Source organism: Syngnathoides biaculeatus, chromosome 16, assembly GCF_019802595.1.
Source record: "Syngnathoides biaculeatus isolate LvHL_M chromosome 16, ASM1980259v1, whole genome shotgun sequence".
In the NCBI taxonomy this organism is placed as follows: domain Eukaryota; kingdom Metazoa; phylum Chordata; class Actinopteri; order Syngnathiformes; family Syngnathidae; genus Syngnathoides; species Syngnathoides biaculeatus.
In genome coordinates, this window is record NC_084655.1 from 24,925,753 (window position 1) to 24,943,423 (window position 17,671).

The 17,671-nt window shown below is 53.8% G+C and overlaps 2 protein-coding genes across 5 annotated transcripts; one reads left to right on the forward strand and one right to left on the reverse strand.

The window, feature by feature from the left end:
* The first annotated feature begins 265 nt into the window (after positions 1-265).
* On the forward strand, positions 266-12,631 carry LOC133514017 (brain-specific angiogenesis inhibitor 1-associated protein 2-like protein 1). Of its 3 annotated transcripts, XM_061845227.1 has the most exons (15): positions 266-754; positions 868-927; positions 2,913-2,988; positions 3,115-3,201; positions 4,752-4,813; positions 5,474-5,545; positions 6,141-6,275; positions 7,426-7,578; positions 7,706-7,861; positions 8,104-8,221; positions 8,290-8,509; positions 9,225-9,290; positions 9,902-10,061; positions 11,027-11,073; positions 11,623-12,631. In XM_061845227.1, the coding sequence occupies exons 2-15, from the start codon at positions 877-879 to the stop codon at positions 11,693-11,695; spliced, it is 1,476 nt and encodes a 491-aa protein (XP_061701211.1). In that variant the 5' UTR covers positions 266-754; positions 868-876; the 3' UTR covers positions 11,696-12,631. The 3 variants fall into 3 exon arrangements, with proteins under 3 accessions (XP_061701211.1, XP_061701210.1, XP_061701212.1); XM_061845226.1 differs by having other exon boundaries at positions 269-927; XM_061845228.1 differs by lacking the exons at positions 266-754; positions 868-927 and adding an exon at positions 1,525-1,730.
* Positions 12,632-12,774: 143 nt separating this feature from the next.
* On the reverse strand, positions 12,775-16,953 carry amdhd2 (amidohydrolase domain containing 2). Of its 2 annotated transcripts, XM_061845232.1 has the most exons (11): positions 16,802-16,951; positions 16,205-16,296; positions 15,627-15,763; positions 15,406-15,545; positions 15,268-15,322; positions 14,884-15,188; positions 14,302-14,446; positions 14,123-14,230; positions 13,916-13,984; positions 13,753-13,854; positions 12,775-13,330 (listed from the first exon to the last, which is right to left on the reverse strand). In XM_061845232.1, the coding sequence occupies exons 2-11, from the start codon at positions 16,285-16,287 to the stop codon at positions 13,230-13,232; spliced, it is 1,245 nt and encodes a 414-aa protein (XP_061701216.1). In that variant the 5' UTR covers positions 16,288-16,296; positions 16,802-16,951; the 3' UTR covers positions 12,775-13,229. The 2 variants fall into 2 exon arrangements, with proteins under 2 accessions (XP_061701216.1, XP_061701215.1); XM_061845231.1 differs by having other exon boundaries at positions 15,406-15,763; positions 16,802-16,953.
* Positions 16,954-17,671: the final 718 nt, after the last annotated feature.

Sequence of the window (17,671 nt, forward strand, 5' to 3'; positions counted from 1 at the left end):
AGGAGGTTGAGAAACAAAATGGAGCGAGGCCTGCATCCGTGACGTCACCTCATTCAAGCGACTCTGCAAATCCAGAACTAAACCCTGAAGCTTGTGCGGCCACCAGGGGGCGCCGCCTCTCCACTTTTTCGGCGCAGGTGCTTCACCTGCTTTGCGGCTCGCGTCAAGCTACAGCGTCGGAAATAAACGATTGCCTTCACATTAAAAGCACGCCTCCGGTGACCCCGCAGAACGTGACGTTTTCATCCAAAAAAAAAAAAAAAAAAAAAATCACTGCGCAGTTACTTGGATGAATACAACGAACGTATTCAACTCCCCTTACGTGCGCTTGTATTCCAAATTACGCCGCTGAACCCACTGACTGAGGTCAAATTTAGAAGCACTTGGAAACGTCCTGAAGTTTTGTCCAAAAAAATGCATCATTTCGCAATTTGAATGCTTAACAGCATTAAAACAAGTGCAACTATAAGTCAATTTTGACGGTCGGCCCAGATGGTACGCGGACGTTTCAGGAACCGGACGGACGGAGGCGTCATCGTGGCCCTTGTTTTCATTTGAAATGTCTTCACCGGAACAGGATCAGGATCAGGATGCCGCTTTTCGGGACCAAGTCGGCGACGGCAACAAGTTGGCCGGCAACGCAACAACGAGGCGGCCCGTCCGTCCGCTTTGATTCCAAATCCTTTCGGTTATTTTTCGGGCTTCGAATGGACGCGTTCGTTCGGCTACGAGGCGGACTCTAGGCCGACCCTAGGTTAGACCACCTTTTTTTTTTTTTTTTTTTTTTTTAAGTCGCCCTGGGGGTCGCATTGCTGTTTGTTTTCGTTTGTTTGTTTTGCGTCCATTTTTTTTTTTTTCCCTAAAAAGGATTTCAACATGTCGAGGAGCGCGGAGGAGGTGAACAAGCTGACTGAAAGTACATACAAGGTGGGTTCGGGTGAGCGTCGCGCACGCCCGAGTGGCAACAGGTGTGCCCAGGCGAATCATTTCAATATGATTGACAGTGACGAAGCCAAGATGGCCCTGCGTCATCGCGGAAAAACGAGCACAACTGGTGCAGTCTTCCGCCGATAGGGCGACGGACGGTGAACTTTGACTTTTTGAACTCGCGGAATGGCGCAGCAGTTGGAGCTGACGTCGATCGATCGTCACGTTCATTGACGACTATTTTGACAGTCAATTCACTTGAACGTCAAGCGAAGACGATCCCACGTGGCCGTCAAACCGGTAGAAAACGCGCTTTTGAAGTTCGCTTCTTAAAGCTCCGTCTCGAAACGCCAAAGATACTCACGGGCGGGCGGAGCGGTTTCGGTTCCGTTCAGTGCTCCGTGCGTTGCGTGGAGATCCGAGTCCAGCGCCGACTGTCGCGGTCGCAAGTTTTGCAGTTTTACTTTCCTTCATTGGGCCGTTTCCATCATTTTCCGAGTTCTGGCTTTGGGCGCGCGCCCGGCCCGCCCGAGGCCCAACTGACGAATTGACCTTTCCGGTGGCGATCTTAAGCTCCGCCCCCTCAGCCAAAATGGCGACTGAAGTGGATTTTCCGTCGCGTATTCCAGATAATATTGACAGAGAGGTCTCAACTATTTCACGCAAGGATACGTACACGGAATTCACATTTTGGACGGAGCAGGACGCATTGTCGGAGTTACAGCCAAACTCAGGCGATCGATGCTAAAAAGTTCGACGCCTCACAAACTTCCAAGGATCAAATTGTGCGCGTGTAAAGCAGGGTGAGTACTTTTTGACTTGGAAAGATCACCAGTAATATCAATGAAGTCTTTACAAGTCAGTTAGGTTTGAGTTTCCCCATATTTAAACACCAGAGGAAAAAAATGGACTCGGTTCCGGCTCGTCGTGGAACCAACCCAGTGCTCTGTCTGCAAAGTCCGACGTGATCCAAATTGGCAAATCGACACTTGCCTCGCGTGACGTGGCGCATTTACGGATCACTAAGCCGACTTCGTTCGGCAGGTCAGCGATATGCTAACAAAGCGAAAGTTGTTCCGCTGCCATGTGTAAAGCACGGCGAATAATTCAATCAAACTCAGAGAAGTTACTCGTCCCTCAGGACAGTGTTTGTTGATGTTGTGCGCGCGCTCCTCCGGAAGCCTTAACCCATCGGAGCCACTTCCTCAAGTGTGTTGCAGGCTTTGGAAAATGAATCAAGCTAGCAGGATATTTTTCACGGGAACTGCACGTTCCCCAAGTGCATCTGGGGACCAATTTTCTTCGGAACATGAACTTTTCCGAGCGCACGCTACTGACACCCAGCGTAGTTTGTGGGACAACGCGACTATCTGATTGGCTACTATCGTACGAGCGATCGACAGGTCGCAAAGGTGCGTCGGCGTCAGCTGAGGCTGCGGGCCTGGAGGCGCCGGTCCGGTTCCGAGGAGGTCGTTGCGGCTCGGCCGGCGGTGCCTTCTCGACGTGCCAAAGTCGTCGTGACTGAATCGAAAGATTTGGCAATAGCACACGATTGAGAGATTTCGCGATAACGAGTCAAGCGGTCGATCGATCACTGTGAGCGTTGCTACTTCCCGCTGGGGCGAGTGCATTTCAACAACCCACCAAGAAAGAACGGTCGCGGCGTCGGCTTGAACGGACTTAATGGGGGGGGGGGGGTCCCGTCGGGCTCACTAGTCACTGGGGTCGGTCTGTCTAGGAAAACCCCGCCCCCCGTTGTCATGCCATGTGTGACTTTTCTGGTTGAAAATGATCCAGAATGTTCTGGATGGATCAACTCCGCCGGTTGTGCAAGTTGCGGGATTCGTCTCCGGGTCCCCCAAAACGGACCAACTTGACGTGATTGACGCATCGGTTCGCTGCTTCAAATGGCGTGCACTGGACACGAGAAGAAAACATTTGCCGCTCAAGACTTTTCTCTTCTCTTCTTTGACCTCTGACCTCAGAATGTGATGGACCAGTTCAACCCGGGTTTGAGGAACTTGGTCAACCTGGGAAAGAACTACGAGAAATCTGTGGCAGGTGAGCATTTTGACATCTGCCAGAGAGGACCGAGGTAGAAGTTACGAGTAGGATGAACATTTGTTGCCTTTTTCATAAACGGTGGCGTAGCAATTTGCGGCAAAAACTGTATTTCTATTTCCCCAGCGATGACCCTGGCGGGAAGATTGTATTTCGACGCCATGGCTAAAATCGGGGAGAGTGCCGTGTTGTCTCCCGTCTCCAGAGAATTGGGTAAGCCCACCGGTCGCTCCGTCTCGGTTCTTTGGCTCAGGAGGGGAGTGCCGCGTGGCAACCTTTCCACGGGGGTCCCGTCGCTTGCCCGCAATCCGCTGCGGCGTCCGGAAAAATCTTCTTCTCCGAAGCGCCCGTCGGCCCTTCCCTGTCAAAATGTCAGCGCCGACCCATTTCAAGAGTAGGCCCTCGCTGCGTTTCCTTTGCGATGGCGACGTTCATAACGTCAGTGTCGCCGCCGTCTTGAACGCGGCAAAGTCGAGCGATTCATTTGCCGCTGCACGTTTCGCGCGTGCGTAATGTCGTCCGTTCCCCCGCTTCGTTTTCCACTAACCGTTCCCGCTTGGGTTGTCGGTCCCTGCCGAGCCGACTCGTCCTGCGAGTAGAACATCGTAGCGAAGTCGAGGTAGGCCCGTACCGCTCCGATGAGGACTGCGCCTCCCTCGCCCTCGGAAGGTTCTGAGGGGCCAAAGACGGGGGAAGCTGAGAACGACGCCCGGGATCGAACGGAAGGGCGCCGTGCGAGTCCATTGTGGATCGTCGTCACAGGCAAACCACCTCCAGGAAATTGCGACTCCGGATGTGGAGCAGAGTCCGAGCGCACGGAAATCACAAACGACGTAAACGCGCATCCCGGGAAGGAAAGCCGGCGCGTTCCGGGATCGGGCGAGGCCTCCGGCTCAGAAACCCGAGCTCGAGTGACGCGTAGCCGGCCGGAAAGGGGACACCGCGGCGAGATATCCGAAGACCGCTTGCGCTCTCGCTTGGCTTCCGTTTGCCCGCCTTCTCCTCGCGTCGTCCTCGTCTGCTGCCAGAGTTCCTTTTTTTTTTTTTTTGTTGTTTTTTTTTCCTAACACTTCCGACTTGCTTCCCTCCCCCAGCCGGACCCTGAACTAGAATCCATTATCCGGGTGTCGGGTTTGAGGCCAGTACCGCTAAGATGATACAGTGCATTCTGGGATGCTGCTCGGCCTCTGATTTTGGGGGTCGGGGTTCGTTCCCCTGTCGTCGTCGTCGTAAAACTTCAGCCTCAACGTGCGCCCGCTCGCCGTCTCGGCTCCGTTTGATTATTCCAAGAGTCGGCGGTCCAGTTTTTCCGGTTTGCGTTCTTTTTCCTTTCCTCGGCGGCGTTTGGCGGTTCGGAGACGAGAGCGTTTGGCCGGCGTCGCCGAACGTCCTCGCGTGATTTAAGACGCCGCGCCGACGAGGACAAATGAACGTTTGCGGCTCCCGTGAGGTCAATCAATGAGATGGATCAGCAATTTATTTCAGTCTTCATGCAGTAAATCCAAACGCATTTCATTCCTGCACGATTTCTACATTGAAAGTCATTTTTATTGTTAGGTGACATTCCCGTTTCTAGAGATGATGAATTTTGTTTATTTGCCCCCGCCAATCAGCATCACACACGCACGCTCGGATCCGTCAACTTTTCCACTCGTTGCGTTTTGCCTTTTTTTCTTTTTTCTGCGTTTCGGAGCAAATTTGCTGAATTGTGAGACGTGGCGCTACTTGAACTTTTTCTTTGGCTTTTCTGCTTTCCCGGCCAGGGACGGCGCTGATTGGGATCTCGGAAGTCCACCGCAAAGTTTTCCTGGAGTGGGACGACAACGTGAGTACAAGATCTGGTCCGGAGAGCAGCCTGACGGTTGCGGTCCGACGTGATTGCTCAATTCAAATGGATCACATCTTCGCTCTTAGTGAAATTTTGTCAAACATATTTCCAGACGAGCAAAAAAAAAAAAAAAAAAAACATTGGGTGCCTGATAGCGTCGGACTAGAGCGGAAAGGAACGGGTTTGACTACATTTGGGCGGGGGGGGGGGGCGGCGGGGGGCAGTAATTCTCCCCCGAACGACGACAACTGAGGAAGGGCAAACCCCACCCCCACCTCGCCCCCCTTTTTGACGCGAGCGCCACTCTGGCTCGCTGATTCCATTTTTCAACCAGAGGCAGAAAGTCGCGAGGGCGTCCGCGTCGCGGGCGGGTTCTGAGTCAGCGCATCCGTTGACGTCACCCAAACGGACAGGCGGCGTTTGGGCGGAAGCGCTCGGCGTCGCATCCGAAGAGGAGAAGGAAGGGGAAGCGGTCCGTGGGCGTTCCCGCGTTTCGGCGCCGCGACTCATCGATAGGCGCAACCTTTGAACCGCGCGAACGGACCCGACGGCGTCCGAACGAACGCGCTCCTCTTTCTCGGCGGAGAAGCCAGCGCGGCTTCACATTTCTGACTGTTGCTTTCTTCTTCTTCTCTTGTTTTTCCCGTGGTCCCGAAGTTGAAGAGGTTCCACAGGGAGATTGTGACCGAGCTGGAGAGGAAGACCGACATGGATGTCAAGTACATGACGGTCAGTAGTTTTGCACTTTTGCGCGCGGATGCCGTAAATCCTGCCCATCCGCGTTGAATGTTCCGTTTTGCATCCAAATCTGCTTCCAGATGTGAAAAATGTATAATTTCTCGCTGCGTTTAGGCGGACAGGCGCCATTTGGGCAGAACTATAGCCCCGCCCACCGGCAGGCTCGTTCCGTGTCGCGTTTCCCAGAAACGTTTCCCAAAAAAAAAAAAAAACAGCTGCCGTCCTCAAACGCGACGACGACTTCTCGTTGCCTCGAGAGGACTTAAAAGTCGGTCGCAGAAATCGGACTTCTTTCAACCGCATCGTGCGTCACAGTGGTCGCGTCGCGGTGCGTGATGGGGTCGGTCGACGGCTTCCTCAGCGAAGGAAGTGTTGAGATGAGATGAGGTGATTGCATCGTCTGCTTTTGCCATGAAACAGTTTTTCTCTCGATATCCTGATCGATAGAAACTTGGAGTACGTCACGCGCGCATCAAATGAACGCGTGCGTCAGAAATTCTGGAAAAACGGAGCGGAACATTTTTGGCCGTCAAACAAAGGCAACTTTGCCTCGAGATTGCTCGATTCCCGTCGTGCTTCTTTCCAGGCCACGTTTAAAAGGTACCAGATGGAGCACAGGATGAAGCAGGACTCTGTGGAGAAGTCGCAGGCGGACCTGAAGAGGCTGAGGAGGAAGAGCCAGGGCAAGAACGCCAACAAGTACGAGAACAAAGAGAGCGAGGTGAGACGCCGACACGAGACGGGTCCGGGGATAAAAAGCGCCGGCGCGGTCTGGCGGATGACGACGACGACGGCGGCCGCGCGAGGATCCCGCTGGCGTCGCCAAACGGCAAATATCGACGGCGACGGTTTTTGGCTCGCTTTGGCGTGTCGGTCGGTCGGGAGTTTGGCCGTCCGTGCCCGAGTCAGGAAGCGACGCCGTACCGGTGTTAGTGAAGGCCGCCGAGGAATTGATGCGGTTCGGCTTCCCAGCCAGGGTGCCGGAGACCATCCAGGTTATTGTTATGGAAATATGTTGCGATTGCCCAGCCGCAAAGCGTAAAGTCGCCGATGAAGTTTCTCGCGGAGACGCAAGTCGACTTGCTTTTGCAACTGCACGTGCGCCTCAAAATGTGAGGTGCTGCCGAGACGCTCGAAAGGTCTTCCAAAATTTTGACTGGCAAATCTTTTGCTCGACGGAAAATCTCGTTAGCCGGGACGAATGATTTTACATGTCCGCAGACGTTATCTGAAGCGCCGTCTGGCAGAGGGGGCGTCCCGCCCCTTTCGCGAGAGCCGCCCGCTGGCCGAGTGCGATTACGCCGTTGAAAAAGAAAACTGTTTGGCCGTAAAGGGTCTGGACGGCGAGATAAGACGGCCGCGGCGACCGCGTGAGCGTCCGGTACCTGCGACCCGCTGGGTGACGGGGGGGTGTCGTGTATACAGACCACCCCACCCCACCCCCCCCCCCCTCGCCCCGACGCCCGGAATGTGCAGAAAAATCAAGAGGATGCAAAGGCCGCTTTGAAGTTGTTTCGTTTTCATTTAGTCAAGGCGTCTGTTTTTAAGAAGGCAAATTTGGACTTGTTTCCCGGCAGAATCGACCGACCGCAGCAAGCAGTAATAAGCGCTAATAAGAACTTGATATCATATGTTTGCACGCATGCTTCTGACACTTGAGAATTATCTGAACCAATGTTGTGACTATTTTAACCGTAAATTGTTTTCTTTGGATACGTGCAGCGGCCCTACTAAATCAAAACAATATCTCTCTTTTTTTTTTTTTTTTTTTTTTTTTTTGGGTAGTAGTCATAAATGAAGCACAAAGGACGCGGTGACACGAGCCCGACCCCCCCCCCCCCCCCCGTAACTTGCCGTTTGTGTGCGTTCAGTGCGTGGAGACGCTGACGAGCCGGCAAATGGACATGCAGCTGTTCGTGGCCGACGGCTGCCGCGAGGCGCTGACGGAGGAGAGGAGGCGCTTCTGCTTCCTGGTGGACAAACACTGCAACTTTTCCCACCAGATCGCGTCCTTCCACCACAAGGTTACGCGCACGCACGCACGGCCTACATTTGCAAATTCCTTTTTTTTTTTTTTTTTTTAAATCTCATGAGAATTTGCAACACGTGCAGCGAGGGATTTTTTTTTTTTTTTTTTTTTTTTTCCCCCAGGCCAGAGACATCCTGATGGCGAAGCTGAACAGCTGGCAGGACCGGTGCAACGACGCCGCCGACATGCCCGAGAGCGTCGTGTCCATGATCGAGGGGCTGCGCACGCCCATCTCCGTCACGCCGCTGCCCTCGCCCACGCCCTCGCGCCGCAGTTTGGTACGCCTCCGCCGGGGCAAACTGTCGCAAGCGCTAACGTTTGCCTGCAAGCGGCGTCTTGCTGGCGACCTGGTTTTCCGAAAGCCCGAAATGGACGGGGCCCGCTCGTCCGCCTTCAAAATAAAAGACGCGGTCGCCCTCGGAAGAGCGGCACCTCGCCAGAATTGCTGGAAATTGCCGTTTGTTGACCTCCACGGGAAGGTTTGCACGCTAACGTTAGCATCCCTGTGCGTGTGCGACAGAACGTCTCGGCTCCTCCCGCGCCCTCTCAGAAGGCTCACGTCAGCCCGCTCGTCAACATGTTCACGCCGGACGACAGAAGCGCCGCCGCCGCCGCCGCCGGCTACAACAACGTGGCAGGTAGCGCTAGCGCAGGGTCCTCCCTGGCACGTCGCACTGACGTCCTTCCGATCGTTGCCTCCCGCCAGCGCACGACAGCGGCGGGGAGTCCAACCTGGCCCGGTCCGTGTCCGTGGCCACGGGCCTCAACAAGGCGGCGGTAAAAAGGCCGCGGGTTCGCACCATCTTCCCCCACGCCGGCGGCAACGGCGACACCCTGCTCGGCTTCGAGCAGGGCGACGTCATCGTGCTGCTCATCCCGGAGGAGAAGGACGGCTGGATGTACGGCGAAATGGAAAAGGACGGAAAGTGAGTTGCGGCCCCGCCGTGGCGCCCTTTCAACCTTTCCTTCTCGGGCCCGAATGTGCGCAAGGGCAAAAAACGACTTTCCCGAGAGTCACGAAAGCGACTCGGAGGAAACGCCGAGAAATGAAAGCGGACGTTTGGCGTCTCACGCGACTTCAAAATCGCAAGCCGTCGCTCAAAGTTCAAAATGACTTCCGACAAATATTTACGCCTGTCGGTCTCGTTATATTACCCAAGTCACCAGCAACATCGTGCCTGGTTTTCTACAACCATATACGAGAACATCTGCGGGTCCCCGGAATGCTTTTCCGTCTGCGTGCGTGGACGGCGACAAATTCGCTCACGTCTTTATCCTAAGTGCACATTTTCCACAAAAATTGGCGTTCAACTGCACGTGCAGTATGAAACCTGCAAATGGATGTAGTGATACCGTGAATAATTGGTCACCACCTTGGGACTTTCCTTCACTGCGGGGGTTTCTGGAAGGGAACCGTCGCCGCAAAACAAAGACAACCCGATTTGTTTGCGCCGTTCTTTTTTCCCCTGAAAATAAAACGCAGGGATGTGATCTGCCGCCTGTGCCGTCGCCACGGCAACCTCGGGGCAGCGGTCCGGGTGATGCGACGGCGCCGACCCAGATGCAGACGTCCCAGAACTCCCGTTTTGCTCGTCGTGAACTGCTTTTGAATGATTAGTCCTTGGTTCTGTGTCGTTCCAGGAGGGGCTGGTTCCCTTCGTCTTACTGCCGAGCCATCCCGGAGCCCCCCCCGGCCCACGCCGACGGGTAAGGAGACTCCCGCTGACGCGCGCTCGCCGGTTTCACGCGCGTCCTCTAGTTTGGCGCTCGGGCCCTGAGGCGGGTTGGCAAAGAGTGTCCTCGGGTTGCCGTGGCAACCTCTTTGTAACATTTGGTGCTCTTCGGCAAGGCTTTCCCAAACTTCTTGGGTGCGAAACACAAAGTAGAAATGCGCTTACGTCTTAATGTGTACCAAAATCATCATCATCCGGCGCCCCTCCACCCCACAAAAAGGGGGGGGGGGGAAAAATATATATATACATGTATGCAGCGAGGCTATTAAATAATCAGTTCAAAAGTCATTTACACTCCGTACTTAATTTAAAATGTTTGGATTTCCGTAAGGCGGCTAGAAAATATGATACATTATTCCCTGCTCGTTTTGCATTTGTCCATGTCGGGAATGCTGGAAAACCACCACCGAGTGACAAACTGAAGATGAAATGCATTCACTTTTGAACGTTAAATACGAGTGACGAGCGCTGGCGTCGTGCTGCGCGGAGAGAGGAAACGAAACAAAAAAGTCCGAAGTGGTCCGTGTTGCCCGTCGGAACTCGGCGACCTTTTTCATCTTCCAATCTGTTTTTGGCGTACGGCAGCGCGGCGGCGGCGCCGTACCGCAGCCGCAGCGTCGTCGACCTGCACCGCCAGGACTCTGAAACCGACGAGGCCACCATGATCCTGCCCCCGGAGGACTACGCCGACGGCCCGAGGCTCGCCGCCGGCGCCGTCTCCTCTTCGTCATCCCATCTCCGCACGGTCAGTCGCCCGTGTGGCCGCCGCTCCTTTTTTTTTTTCGGTCCCTCGTCGCGTCGGACGGCGGCCGTCGACTCGTTTGAGATCAAATGTCCGCGGCGGGCCGCCGGCGCATGAATTTTGACGGGGGCGGCGGCGTCCGATCTCCGGGACAGGCTACGCCTCTCGGCTGGCCCCGGAACTCCTCGGGATGGGGGAAGGAAGGCAAGTTTGATTGGATTTCAGTTTTGATTGCCTTCCTATCCTGGAGGGCGACGGGCACGGCCCGCCTCCGACGTCTGTTGAACGGCCGCACCAGAAAGCGGAAAGGTGCCGAGTTGCCCTGGAATGCGGACAAAAATGCGCCCTCGCCGGTTTGCCGTCCACGACGAGCGGCGCCGAAGGGAAAGAATCCCACCAGGGGTCACTTGCGCTCGGCACAAAAACCTACCCTTCTTCTTCTTCTTCTTCTTTCTTTTGCGGACACGAAAGAAGGAAAGCTTTTGTGCTTATCAAACACATTTGGATGATTCTGAGAGGAATTGAGTCTGACGTCGGCTTGGGCGCCATCTTGTGGTCGCCCCCGGGACTGCGGGTTGTCACATTGCGGATCTCGGCCTTGGCGAATTCCAGCCTGGTCGGTCAATGCGAGCTTTCCGCGGGGGCGGGGGGGGCAAACCGGGAGTCTTGCCCAGGGACAAAATACAGTCCGGGGGGGGGGGGGAGGCTTTCTTGCTGCTTAATTATGCAACAATTTGATATTGATGTGACTTCATAACAGATGCGTGTCACGTAATGTGTAAAAGTATGGATGGCGGCGCCGCCCACGAGTTGTTGACAGGGTTTGATCCTATTTGTTTTCTTTGATGGCAATGACTGAATATATCGTTGAACGTGTTGCCGTGCTTGAATACAGAAGAAAATATGACGGTCGACTTGCCGTTTCCTGAAAAGTGTCACTCAAAAGGATTTTTTGTTTGCCTCCACAGACGAAGCAGACCAACGGCACCTCCAGACCGACACCCGCCTTCCTGGCGTAAGTCCTCCGCGCGGCGCGATATCAAAATCCACCTCGGTTCGGTTCGGGGAAGGCGAAAAAGCGATCCCTGAAGCGGCTCTCGAATCCGTCGAGCCCTTCCCGACCGCCTCCTCACTCGAGTGGACTTTTTTTTTTTTTGTTCCTTTCCAGCGGACGTTTGCCTCATAATGTACTGCGGGTAGGACTAAATGGACCGGTCCTTAAACGGTTTGGGTCCTAGCACTTTGTAAGCATTGGAAGTGCTCAATCTCAACAAACGGCAATGGCCTACGGGGTCCCTCAAGGCTCGGTTCTCGGACCCCTCCTGTTCCGCCTGTGCGCGCTCCCCTCGGGTCAAATGTTTCAAAAGTTTCATTTTGCCGATCGGAGCTCTGCGGCTGTCTCACTGTTGTATTTCGCGGCGTCTCCAAACGAGCGCAGTTCAATTGAGGGACTGCAGATAAAGAACCGGATCAGGCCAAATTGTCTTTGACTAAACTACTCAAAAAAAAATGTCTCTGGCAACTTGCCTGGCGTGCTGACGGTCGGCGCGTGTTCTCCATCCAGGGGCGGCAACCCGTTTTCCACCGTGCGACTCCGTCCCACCGTCACCGACGACCGCTCGGCGCCGCTCATCTGACGGGGGGGGGCACGCTCTGAAGCGTCTGGCGCCATTTCGGGACCCGAAGTCTTCCACGCGGGTTTGTTGCCGCGTCGACGGCCACGTGAGGAGCAAATGAGGAACAAAACTCTGCTAATGAATACTTGTGAGCATTTTTTTTTTTTTTTGGGGGGGGGGGTGTTCTGAACCTCACGCCACCTTCAGGCTGGGCCCAACTATGCCTCCACGTCTAGGATGTGGAGTCAACGCAGTGTTCTCGATGTCCACTTTGAATTGTGTGTACTCGTACCCTCGTTGTCCTGACCAGTAAAACAATTGATCGTACTAGTGGACGTTGTCCCCGCTGCTAGTATCACAACAAGTATCTTTTGGTCGCAAGTATGCAGTTAAACCTTCATGGTAAACTATTGTTGTGTACTAGTATCACTACGAGCCTTAACGTGGGCTTCCTCCCCCCCCCCCCCCAATACTCAAACTAGTGGCCTCCTGGGCTTTACTGGTAGCATGAAAATGGCCACTAGTCTGCCAACGTTGGCCTGTTAGTGTGAAGAAATGTCGTTAGTAGTAAGACACACGTTCCACTAGTGCACCCGAGTCGTTGTCCTGAATTGGAAGGACAAAGCGTGTACTCGTACCCGGACCTTGAGCCGCATACCAGGGCAAATGTCTGAAATTACTGTGGCTGCTTTTTATGCTTTGTTTTAAGACTGACGACATTGTTTTAAAAAAAAAAAAAAGTAGCGCAATGTTTTTTTTTTTTTTTTTTTTAATGGGGCTAGAAAAGTGAAGAAAGTCGCCGTTTTCCCAGGAATAAAGTTTGTTTTGCGACACTTTTAAAATGTATGAGAATAAAAATTTTAACATTCATCAAAGTGGCAACACGACGAGGAAGTTTTTTTTTTTTTTTTTTTTGGTTATGAAATACGACCACTAAGCGCGTGTGTCACGTTGGGACCGCCGACTCCTCCATCCACGCACGGCCTTCGATGAGATTTGAAGTGGCCCGAAAGCGACGAAAGGAAACTCAGAGTTGTGACTTTTTCTTCTCCAATTCTTCAAGAGTGCAATGTTTTGAAGGCGTGGCCAGACAAAACGGGTCATTTGCTACGAAACCCTTTTATTGTGAAACGTCGGCAGGAAGCGGCAGAACTTCTTTACTTCAAATGAAGTTGACGTTACAAACGGAAGAAGGAGACGCGAGGGCCCCGCCGACCTCCGGGCGGCGATCGGCCGTGTTTGGGTCGCGTCCGAAGCCAGACGCAGGAAAGTTCCCTCCGCGCTCGCCAAAACTAGTTCGGATCCTCGGGGGTCGATTAAAACATGCGCAGTTGGACAACTTTTGGGCTAAGCGGCGTTCCGAAACGCAGCCTGTGACGAGGATGACCCCCCCCCCGGAAGCTCACCTCCCAGGTACGCCGGGCGGGGGCGGGGCTTCCTGCCCTCCTGAGGACACGCCGGACTTTCAAGCTCCAACGGGAAATGTCGTCGGGACCGCAAAGGACGATGGGACGTGGGATGAAAAATCGAGTCCAAAAGTTGTCGCAGTCGCTTTTTAAGTGGGCTTTTGTTGCTCTTCTGCGGTTTTGGTCCAAACTTCCCGTCCAGAAATGAACGTGGCCTTCACGTTGAGTTCGTCATCCAGCAGCACAAAATCTGAACAGACACACACACACACACACACAAAAATTCTCTTGCTGCCGATCAATACGCATCGATGAAGCAATCGACAGATCGTGAACCCATGATCGGTATTGCTTTATTGGGATCTATTTGTGAACGTCCGTGGATATCAAAAGTCTACATACCCTTATTGAAATACCACTTCTTACATCTTTTTCCACTATTAATGGGACCAAAAATACTTTTTGTCACAATAAAGCGGTGAGATAAGGCGGTTGCACAAGTGCGCACACCCTCGTATAAGGGAGGGTGTGCGCACTTTGGCAGCCACATGATCTCATTGATTTTTTTTCGCCTCAAAAAGATGCTTTTCCACATGCGATGTAGGAGTTATAGATCCAATCATTAAAAAAAAAAAAATAATCGCTTTTGTCCACAATGTTGATGGTTTTCACCTGCGTGCGTTCCGAAGTCGAGCGTTCCTTTGCGCTCGCTGATGGCCAAAAGTTGAGCGGGATGCAGCGACGCCGCCTCCAGGGCCTCCTCAACGCTGCAGCCTGCAACGCGAGCACATTTTAGACGCCGGCTCCCTTCCCGGCCGGGTCGGCGGCCGCTGACCTGTGGCCCGCTTGAAGTGCCTGACGCACGCGTCCATGGCGGCGATGCTGCCGCTCAGCGTCTGCGTGCCTTCCGTACAAAAGCAAGCCGGCGGCGTCACATTTCCGCTTTTGTCAACGTGCGGACACCGCGGATCCTCTTCCATTCACGTGATACGCGACGACCGATCTGGGACTCAAGAAAGCGGGTCGGAAGCGAGGCGCTCACCTGCCAGGTAAGCGTGCGGGCCGCAGATCTCCACGTCCTGCTGACCCAGCGTGTGTCGGCCCGGCGGGAGGCCCATGGCCGCGATGGCGTCCGTCACCAGAACCAAACCTGCGCGCAAGCAGGCCGCGGCGCCTCGTTAGCCGCCGAACCGGCTTATTCGGTCCCTCGTTTGCTCTGACCTGCCGGGTGGGCGCGGTGGGCGATGCGCAGGGCGGCCGGGTTGGTGTGGATCCCGTCTGCGATCATCCCGTAGAAAACCGTCTCGCCCGGCGGGATCCGCTCGCTGGTCAGCAGGCCCACGATGCCCGGGTCGCGATGGTGGAACTGGACCACGACACACCGCGGCAGCTCGGTGACCGTTTCAGACGACGACGACGACTTTTTGGACATTTTTACAACCGACAGTGACCGGCAATGCGCACAAACGTAAAAGCGATCATTTCAAATGGACAATTACGCCCGAAGGGGGAACCGCATATTCTTTATCCTCTGCCAAGAAGGTTAGTCCAGCCAGCGCAGTGGTTTGCGTGCACTGCGCTGCCCCCTGGTGGTCAAAGGGAGCTGCGCAATTGACGCAAACTCCGACGTCCGTTTGTCTGATTTGGGCTTTTTCCCAGACGACAACGTGATTGTGCGACCAATAAGAGGCGCTCGTGTGCATATCAACGCTGAAAGATGTTTCGCGATACGCGTTTTTGAAAATGCGGTCGGTCGGCAATCCCCCGATCGCTCATTTCCCAAAACGCCGCGCGGGCACCTACGGGCAGCATGGCGTTGAAGAGGTGCGTGATGAAGGAGGCTCCGTGGCAGACCGCCTCCTCCGCTTGCGCCAAGTTGGCCACCGAGTGCCCGAGCGACACGGTCACGCCCCTCCGCCGCAGCTCGCCGACGGCCGATCGGCTGCCCTCCAGCTCGGGCGCCAGCGTCACCACGGCGACGTTATCCAGGGCGCCGTAGGCGTCCATCAGGTCCGCCGCCGCCCCGGCCCCCGAGAAGGTGCGCAGGAAGCGCTCGGGGTGGGCGCCCTTCTTCTTGGCGCTGATGAAGGGACCCTCCAGGTGGACGCCTGCAGGGGCCAAACGCCACACGTTTGAAACCCGCGCCGCCTTCCCCGCCGCCCGCCGCAAACTCAAACGTGGGCTGACCGAGGACGCCCGCTCCGTGAGGACCGCCGTCCTGGACTTTGATCTGGGGTAGAACCTGAAAGACACACGGGGGTCAAGGTCATCGCGAAGGGCGCCGACATTCCGGGTGGTGCCATCGGGACGCGATCAGGGCTGAACCTTGCGGTAGACGTGCGCCGGCGACGTGACCAGCGTGGGGCAGAAGGACGTGACGCCGTGTTCCAGAAGCTTGCGCGCCACCAAAGAGACACCGTCGCCAACGCGGTCGGAGGGCTGCGAGAAGTCCACGCCGTAACCGCCTGCGGGGGGGAGGGGGGCGCACACGCCGTCAGAGGCGCGAGAGCGCCAACACCGAAAAACGGCCGGGCGGCGGACGCCACCGTTGATCTGCACGTCGATGAAGCCCGGCGCCACCACGGCGCCGCCGCAGTCCACCTGCTCGTCGGCGTAGCCCTGCTCGTCGAAGAAGAGCTTCTCGGGATCCAGAATCTTCCCCTCGCGCACCCACAGGTCCTCCCTGCGCACAACACGCGGAGGTTAAATTCCAGCTGGAGTCTTTCCAGGTCGACGTCCTTTGACCTTTTGCCAACGAGCGCTCTTCCGCTGCAAAGAAACTACGCTTTCTTGGGTTCCGTTCTGAAGTATTTATTTTGGCTCATCAGCAAAGTTCACGCAAAAGCCAAAAATATCAGCGGACGTCAGCCATATTTCGAGTTCAAATTCAGACTCACTCAAATCAAAAATTGCGATCGGATGTTGACCTCTTGTCGCCTTTCCGTGCCGTCTGATTTTTTTTTTTTTTTATGAGAAATTTGCGAGGGAAAGAAAGAGAACTTTGAAATTCAGGCGTGACGATGCGCTCCCGTCGCTTTGGAATTTGAAATATTGTCACACCCTTGTGAGGATGAGCGCTTCGGAAAAGACAACGTCAGCCGACTTTGTGAGTGTGCACTTTGACCTCTGCAGTCGGTGGTCCCTGAGGATCCTGCAGTTGAGCATCTGAGTGATGGGCGCCTCCGACACAGATTTGTTGGACGGCATCTTGGAAGCCTGCCAAAGCAAAACAAACGAAAAAAATTATGAAACCAGATATCCGAGCAGATCATCTTCTTCCTCCTTTCTCATCTCTGGGCAACATACAGTGAACGTTGGATTTTTCCTACAAATTCTTGGAGAACTTTGTGACTGTTCCTATTTTCTTTTTTTCATAATTGTGATGACGACTTCTTCTTTCTGAAAGTGCGAGGACATTGTTTCTTATCAGAGAATAGACTTTGCCCTCTGCTATTTCTTCTCCGTTCGTGCATCCTCCACAAACACGTCACATCAAACATTTTTTTTTTTTTTTTTTTAATCAAAAGTGCAACGTCGACATTTTTGAGCTGGTGGTCTTCGCAAAACGATAACAGGATTCGTGGGAATTTTTTCTAGATGCTAAAACACAACCAAAAAAAAAAAACCCTTTTTGTACACAAAAGTCAACTTGCGTCCGAGTTGGTGAGCGACTGCCCAAAACAAACTCTCAAAGTCTTTTTCTTTAGGACGGACCCCTTACCCGAGTGACTTTCCGCACGTCTTGTTTAGCGTCCGCAGGCCACCGCAAGATGACAAAATGGAATTTTAAAAGATTAAAAAAGCTCCTTTCGTCGTGCTAGTTTTTGCTACTCGGCGAAGAAGGAGGCGGTCACGTGAGGAGGAAACGGGTGCGCTCACGTGACCAAGTCGGCTCTTTTTTGTTGTAATATCAATTCATATCTTAAAATAATTATATGATGAATATGTGCGTTGAAAAAAAAAGAAAATGCATGAAAATGTTATTTCCGGAGGTTCTTTTTTCTCCGCTAAATGGAAGGTCAAGCGGCGTCTCCGCGGGGTCCTTGCGCGGCCGAACCTTTACACCAGGGGGCGCCAGGACGCAAAGCTTTCGACGTTGCAACTTGTCGAGACCAGAACGTTCCAGCAGCTTCGATGAATTCCATCAAATACGCCATTTCTAGTTAAGTCAGTCGTCGATTAGATAAGTAAGGTGTTTATTTTTAGATAAGAGTTGAGAGTTTTGCTGTACGATGATGCCAACTATCTTCAAATTTCTTTTATCTGAGTTCACTTTTCAGACATGAAGTCCTAAAAAAAAAAAAAACAAAAACCATCGGATAACCTCTCTAAGACGTCTGAAGTTAAACAAAACAAAAGTGGAACACAAGTGATGCGCTGAGCATTTACGGAAGATCTTTCAAGTATTTGAAGCCTACCAGTAGTTACAAGTTCATCTCAGTCATTGACTAGGATGCTTTGATTGTACACTTGCGAGTGAGTGTACAAAAAGTGGCGAGGAAGTTGCATAACTACAAAATGCGTACGAGTACGCGGCCCAGAAGGTGGATATCAAAGCAACGTGAGGATAAGCGGCTGGCAAAATGGAAGC

What these genes read in the sequence shown, in the direction of transcription:
- LOC133514017 (XM_061845227.1), top strand. Translation starts at nt 877, where the DNA reads ATGTCGAGGAGCGCGGAGGAGGTGAACAAGCTGACTGAAAGTACATAC. An exon ending in TCGCGTCCTTCCACCACAAG is followed by an intron (nt 7,579 to 7,705) that starts GTTACGCGCACG and finishes TTTTTCCCCCAG; the next exon opens with GCCAGAGACATCCTGATGGC. An exon ending in CCGACACCCGCCTTCCTGGC is followed by an intron (nt 11,074 to 11,622) that starts GTAAGTCCTCCG and finishes TTCTCCATCCAG; the next exon opens with GGGCGGCAACCCGTTTTCCA.
- amdhd2 (XM_061845231.1), bottom strand. Translation starts at nt 16,287, where the DNA reads ATGCCGTCCAACAAATCTGTGTCGGAGGCGCCCATCACTCAGATGCTC. An exon ending in TCTTCAACGCCATGCTGCCC is followed by an intron (nt 14,447 to 14,883) that starts GTAGGTGCCCGC and finishes GTCGTGGTCCAG; the next exon opens with TTCCACCATCGCGACCCGGG. An exon ending in CCCGCACGCTTACCTGGCAG is followed by an intron (nt 13,985 to 14,122) that starts GTGAGCGCCTCG and finishes TTTGTACGGAAG; the next exon opens with GCACGCAGACGCTGAGCGGC.